Genomic DNA, 6921 nt, shown 5'->3' with positions numbered 1-6921 from the left:
CCATTGTGTTGTCAAATCTGCTTCTTCAAGAATCAGGCGACACAGAGAAGAATTGACCGCTCAAAGACTTATCTGTCATTCCAAAGAGGAGTGACCACCATGTGCAATTTCTGACTGGTGTCTTTTTTATATACACACATATATATATTGTATATGACATAGCAAAAATAATAATAAATGTGACATTGCTTTCATAAAATAAGGCCTGCTGTTGATTTTTTTTTTAGATTGATACAAAACTTGAATGTATTGTTGCTGAGATTGCACTGCATCTTCTCACTTGTACAATTTATTCTATATAGAAATAAATGAGATCAGCAAGCCAGGATATTGCATGTAGGACAGAAGTTCCCCATCAGCTTATCTACAAGTCCCGCTTTTATCTTCCCCATCATATTTTTACTTTAACTGACATGACTCATCTTCGCTTTCTCGATGCTCTGCTGCTCTATTTACGTGTGCTGTTCACCATGTGTAGTTGTCCGTTAGAGAGAGGAAATAAAGCAGTGATGCCGGGTCCATCAGCACTACACAGATGAGTCACTCTCTCAGCGCTGTGCTGTAAGGTGTTTCAACAGATTTTTAGCTGCCAGTCACCTAAGGTCATATTCAGGTTCATTTACAGGAAGGTAACTGCACTCACTAAGCAAATACTCTAGTTCCCTAAAAGTGACACTATTATTGTAGTTTCTTTTAAAAAAAAACATTTTGATACCTTAGATGCACATTTTGTTAGAGCCAAACATATGTTTAAAGTAATAATGTGAGGGATGTTTTTCCTGTTCTCCTTCCTCAGACTACATGGGCTGACTTTTCTGTACACTACCAAATGTGCGGATGGGGATTTGTAAATGGATGTGAAATGCATTGGTTGGTTGGACAGTGGCTGTGCTGAGGGTCAGTGGGTTGGAGTGGACGGCTGTGTGGCAATAACATGTACAGTCAGTGCTGAAGCTCAGTAGATTTTCTACAGTTTTCTGGTCAACAAAGAAACACTGCTTTTGTGCACGGCGAAAGATGATATTCTTTTCCTGTGGATTTCACATTGTGCCTTCTGAAGGCATGGGTGTGTTAGTGGAGGAGGGTGGGTGCACTGTGGTTCAGTTTTCTTTGACCCATCAGCCATTGTCTCCCTGACTGCTGGCCTGTGTGTGTGTGATTTTTTCTTTTGATCCGACCTTGTCTGATGCCTTCAGCCCAATGACCCATGCTGTCTGTGTGGGGAGCATGACACTGGCCCTGGGCTAAATCAACCTTTTGTCTGTCTTCATAAGACAAGTCTCCCTGCTTGGCAGAACACAGGACTCAGGATCAGACTGAAGCTTATAGCCCATTGAGAAACTGAGAGTGACACAGACTGGAAGCAGGTGCTTGTAGAGGTGTGAGGTGGCAGTTTTCTCATGCATTGCTGATTTCTGACAGACCATAAATCGAATTGCTAAGACTGCAAAAAGGGGGAAAGGGACTGTTTGAAGGGGAATTGTACAGCTTAAACACTCTCCTTCCTTTTCTCTTTAAAAGAGGCCAACACTTCTCAAGAATGAGAACAAAGAGTTAAGGGAGGCGGTTGTGTGAGCCCCTGAACTGAGATGCAGGTTCCACCACAATCACATGATGTGGATTTCCGCTTTGACACATTTTAGTTTTGACTGCACAGCAGGGCAGGGCCACACAGTCACTGAAGAACTGCTGCAGCAGGACACAATGCTGTTTTGAGGACTACTCTACCATGCAATCCACCATGAATTTCAATGGACTTCAAGGCCAGGGCAACCAAGAGAATTACATTCTGGATAATGTTCCCAAGAAGAAAACCTCTCTGTGGTCCAGGCCTTCACTGAGGAGGATCAGTGATCGACGGCGGCAGAACACAAGCTCTCAGCCCAGAGTGTGCAAGGTAAGACTATAAACAAATAAATAAGTGGAAGATATGGTTAAAATTTACAGTATACTATTTATGAATACATGCACCTCTGTTATTTGAGTTAAATGTAACAAACCAGAAACATGGAGCTACATATTTCTCATATGATGCTGTTTGACAATGAAAGCAGGTTACCAATTTTCCACAAACTGTGCAGGACAACAGCAGCTCAATGCAACTGGCAAAAAGCCTGTTAACAATTTTAATCTTCTGAGTTATGTAACACTATAGGGTCAACATTTAATCTCCTCTATAGCTTCCAGAGAGATTAAAACTTTATTGCATTATATTGTTTTAAAGAGGAACTTTGCATTTCTCCTTTTGCAGCCAAAATTAAGCCACTCCAACTCCCTGATTGATTACTCGGACCCACAAAGGTAAATATATCAAACTTCATATAAAGTTCCTCCTTCAGCTTTACAACATGTAAGAGTGTTTATTGCATTTTTGCATGTTGCATATTTGTTATACTTCAAAGCATTTTGATATAAAGTTCCTCAAAATATTTAATATATGATTTTTTTCCTTTTACGCAGGACCCAGATAATACTGGAAAAGCAAGACAATGAAACATTTGGTTTTGAAATTCAGGTGAGGCTTCTAACATTTTTCCAAATATCAAGATTAAGTGTGCATGCTTTTTAAGCTGTAATTTTAGACAAATTTTAATATGTTAAAAAAAACAAAACTTAATGTTTAAGCTGGAAAAGTGTTTTGGCAGCTTTTGTGAGTAGCTTATCTTTTGTTGCAGACCTACGGCCTGCAGCAGAGGAACAGCTCTGCAGTGGAAATGTGCACGTTTGTGAGCAAGGTGCAGGAGGACAGCACTGCTGAGACTGCTGGCTTGACCGCAGGTGAACCACCCACATCCTCCCGACCCTATGTGCTCTATACAGGCTCACATATATATTATATACAACCCTGCATGACCTTTTTGTACCTCTTTGGTGTACATACGCTTCACACACATGTAGCTAAACCATCTTTCCAGCTCCCCACCCACACACACACACAAACTCAGATACTCAGTTACAATGCAAAGCAGCCACGTCTTCCTGTAACTGATTGTTTCACTTTTTCTTATTATAGGGGATGTTATTATCACAATCAATGGGGTGAGCATTGAAGGATCATCTCATCAGCACATACTCGATCTGATAGGAGAATCAACCAACAATCTAAAGTGAGTAACAGCAGTAGTAACATCCTAAAATACAAGCACAGCAGAAATAAACACAGCATCTTGACAGCGGCTGCTGCTGTGTAACTTTGAGTGACATTCACTGTGATTCCAGGATGGAGACTGTGTGTGGAAACATAGTGAAGCAAATAGAGCTGGAGAAGAAGATGAACGTGCTCAAGGTGTGTCTCTCTCGACCCTGCGTCATTTTACTGTGCATATGCTACTTGTGGTTGTATCGCACAGCCTGACACATTATAGTGAAACACACACTGACCTCATGCCACACCACTGTATAAATGTGAATATGACCTAATAACGTAGACTGCATTGTATTTATAGGTAATTGTCCTAAATGCATTAGCTAAAAAATTCTTCTGAAAGTGTAACAGTGGTGTTTTCTCTGTTGTGTGTTCACAGCAATCACTACGTGAGAAGCAGATGGAGCTGCAAGCGCTCACATTACAGGAAAAGCGCCTCATGCGAGGTGAGTGTCTGCTCAGCTGTCAGACCACTTCCTTTCTCATAGCCATTGTCATGACTTTAAAGCTAAATGATGTGAATTCAAGTGTAAACTCGAGATAATTCAGACGAAGGAGTTCCCCTGAGACATAAACACACAGTAAAAGCTACTGACGAACTTCCTGTCTGAAATGTCCTGGCTTCCTGGAGCTTTGACTAACAGGGTCTTTACAATGTTTTCAGGTAACTTGAACGACAGCAGCTTCAACCTCTCCATGGACTCTTGTTTGAGCTCGCCCACAAGCCGCCGCTTGGGCCGGCGTTTTTCCAGCGACAGCAGCTACAGGAGTGTGATGACGGATGACAGTGACCAGGCCAGTGTGTTTGGGGACGTGTACTCGCCCAGCCCATGCAGTGCAGCCAGCACCACAGATGACAGCTGCTTCTTCTCCAAAGATTTCCCCTCGCAAGACAGCTCCGGCAGGTTTTCCTCCAGCTCGAGCAACCACCACCAGCCCCTCAGCCGCTCCAGCAGCTCCAGTTTAGCCGGCAGCAGCAGCTCCCTTTCTCCTTCCTGGGATGAAACAAGGATCACCTCCTTGTTTGGTACCCTGCCCAGGAAAGGCAGGCGAGCCAGTGTTCGCAAACACATCTTCAAATTAATTCCTGGACTCCAACGATCGGTTGAAGAGGAGGAGATGGGAACAAACACTCAGTGACTTGTTCAGATGCTCCTTTCATGCTCCGAGACTCTGAAGTGTTTCCACACATGTGTTTGCTTGGAGATACACAGAAAGACAGACATTGTTGCACTTGACATTTGTCAGTGTGAAAGTCTTTAAGATGAACCCGATTCACTGTTTGGCACAAAAGCATTATATGAATGTAAAGATGTTCTTTGTAAAGTGTTTGAATGAATGTATGCATTTGATTTCTATGTACATATGAAGAAATTACATCCTACTAACTTGAATAAAAAACAGATTTTTTTCACATGCTGTAGTGTGATAAGCATTAATCAGAACAGAACAGAACAGAACAGAAATGCACTGGCTATATTCATGTAGCATGTTGAGTTTTTAAAAATTACTTTACTGTGACTTCAAATACATGGGTGCCACATATTGAAACCACACTCACGTCACGTTCAGGGTCTCAAAAAGAGTTCTTCCTCTACAAACACCACTCTGTTGATGTCTGCTCAGCTCAAAACAGGATGTGGCAGCACCGTTACTACTTACCTGTTTTCATTTCCAAAACTAATTTGAGACGGTGCACGACTTACTTTCGGTGTTCAGAGACACACCGAAACTGCTTTTTGTATTTTCTAAATGTGCTGAAATTTGTATGTTTCACTTCTGAGTGGAAAGAAAATGCAGCTTATAAGAGATTGTGTGTTTTTGACTCATGCTTTTCAAAAATAATACATGAGTGCATTTTCATAAACCTGTTTTCTGTCACATATCAGATGATAATAATGCACACTCATTTTAAAGTAACAATTCCATCAGGAAAGCAGTGATTTATTAAAGGGTGAGGCCTACTGAAGATGGTTCAGGTTTTAATTAAACAGGCACTCATGTTATTGTGGAGAAAGTACAGCAGTTCTCAAAGAGAAGCTATAAAACTTGTGAAACAAAACCACACATTTCCTGTAATAATTCTTACTTCTCTGGTTTCCTGCTGCTGCTGAGAAAGAGAGAGGGTGTGTGTGAGAGAGAAAGCAAGGGGCATCATCACGTTACGATAAATTTGACGTCTATCTTGCATTATCTATTCACAAAAATTACGCACTTTACTTTGAAACCACAAAACCAAGAAAGGGAGACAAAAGTCCTGCAGACAGTTCACATCCTTTAAGTGAAAGCAATATTTTCAGTAAAATACATTACATATCAAAACATACAAGTGCTCCTTCTGCAGTAACATGTCCCCTGTAACCTATATAGGCCTACACACGGATGGATCAGTGTGCAGTCGGTTGAGGCGCAGGAGAGACCAGGCAGAATTGTAACATTTTTTACATTTCTGTGTGTGTCTTGGAGCCGTTTTAAGGCAGTGATTTCAAAACTGAATGAAAACAAACAACAAACAAACATGTCTGTGATTAAACGATAAACCTCAACATTACAAATAGAAAGCACAAGATTTAATCCAAGGAATTAAATGTTACCATTCACCTCGTAGTAGTTCAGGTTATCACCAACATGATGATGATGACAAAAACTTGATCTTGAAAGCTTTTTATTTTACACAAAGGGCAAATAATGTGATCGGTGTGTGTATGTGCCATCATAATTATCATTTTAACATTTAAATGTAATAATAAACCTGAACAGCCTCAACAATTGAACGTGTATATCTCCGTGTGCTGTCGTGCGCCTGTCTGTTATTGTTGGGTTACAACTGACCCAGATTCTGTGAACTCACTTACTTCACAGCTAACAGGCTAAAACATTAGCACTGACATTTAGCATGAAAAGGTTTCTACCTGGACTCAAAATAAACATAAGATTGATAGAAGTTTGAACAGTTTAACTAAAGAGCAGACCGTTCTTGTATCATAAATTAAAGGAAAGGAAATTTACCTGAAATATGTTTTTTCTGCCACTGGGTGGCTAGCCTACATCTTCACTTGTGTGATACAGACTAAAATAAATTCAGCATTTGAACTTGGTCCTGATAGGATAGATTGGAAATGTTACAACTGACCAATGTTAGTGTCTCCCAGCAAGTTTTAACTAGTTTAGGCTATAGAGCCTCAGATAGGTAAATGATTCCATGGGACATATTTTAGAGGCATCATGTCTTTAGTAGTGTAACTATTAGTGGCTCATTGAGATTAGAAGCATGGAAAGGCCTGAACAGGTAAACATTCAAACTCTCTAAAAATGTATTTCAATAGTTTAAAACTTTAACTTGAAAAGACAACACGGCCATAGCCTTCAGAGACTTTGGCTCAGGAGGTAGAGCAGGTATAATCAGAGAGTCCAGTACATGTGAGTGGATGCACAAGGATCACATACTCTATTAAAGACTGTATGTATTTTTGTTGCTCTCCACCACTGTGTGTTATGTGATGCATTTCAGGTGCCTTACTTAAGATCTTTATGCACTTAAAGCTCAAGACATAGCAGGGCTTAGCCTCAGAAATGCTGCTGGTTCAGATGGTACTGTAAAGGAAACCTATAGGAGAATGTTAATCCAGACTAAACATGTTACAGAAGGAAGGTGGTCACCCAGTAGAGATTAAAGAATGAGTACAATCACTCTGTATGCAGAGGCCAGACCCACAAAGAACCTTTGTTGGGTCCACAACAAAACCCCTGTTCTTCAGTGATTCAGCAGGCACACA

At 40.7% G+C, this 6921-nt stretch overlaps 1 protein-coding gene across 1 annotated transcript; it reads left to right on the top strand.

Annotated features, from left to right (window-relative positions):
• The first annotated feature begins 1669 nt into the window (after positions 1-1669).
• Positions 1670-5683, top strand: cytip (cytohesin 1 interacting protein). Its single transcript, XM_085765411.1, has 8 exons — positions 1670-1897; positions 2252-2301; positions 2461-2515; positions 2676-2778; positions 3014-3107; positions 3220-3286; positions 3525-3591; positions 3810-5683. The coding sequence occupies exons 1-8, from the start codon at positions 1730-1732 to the stop codon at positions 4283-4285; spliced, it is 1080 nt and encodes a 359-aa protein (XP_085621537.1). The 5' UTR covers positions 1670-1729; the 3' UTR covers positions 4286-5683.
• Positions 5684-6921: the final 1238 nt, after the last annotated feature.

The sequence above is a fragment of the Trachurus japonicus genome, chromosome 21, assembly GCF_045865225.1.
Source record: "Trachurus japonicus isolate A0001 chromosome 21, Traja_1.0".
Classification (NCBI taxonomy): Eukaryota; Metazoa; Chordata; class Actinopteri; order Carangiformes; family Carangidae; genus Trachurus; species Trachurus japonicus.
The sequence above is the reverse complement of the archived record's forward strand: the minus strand, read 5'-3'. Positions and strand labels throughout refer to the sequence as shown.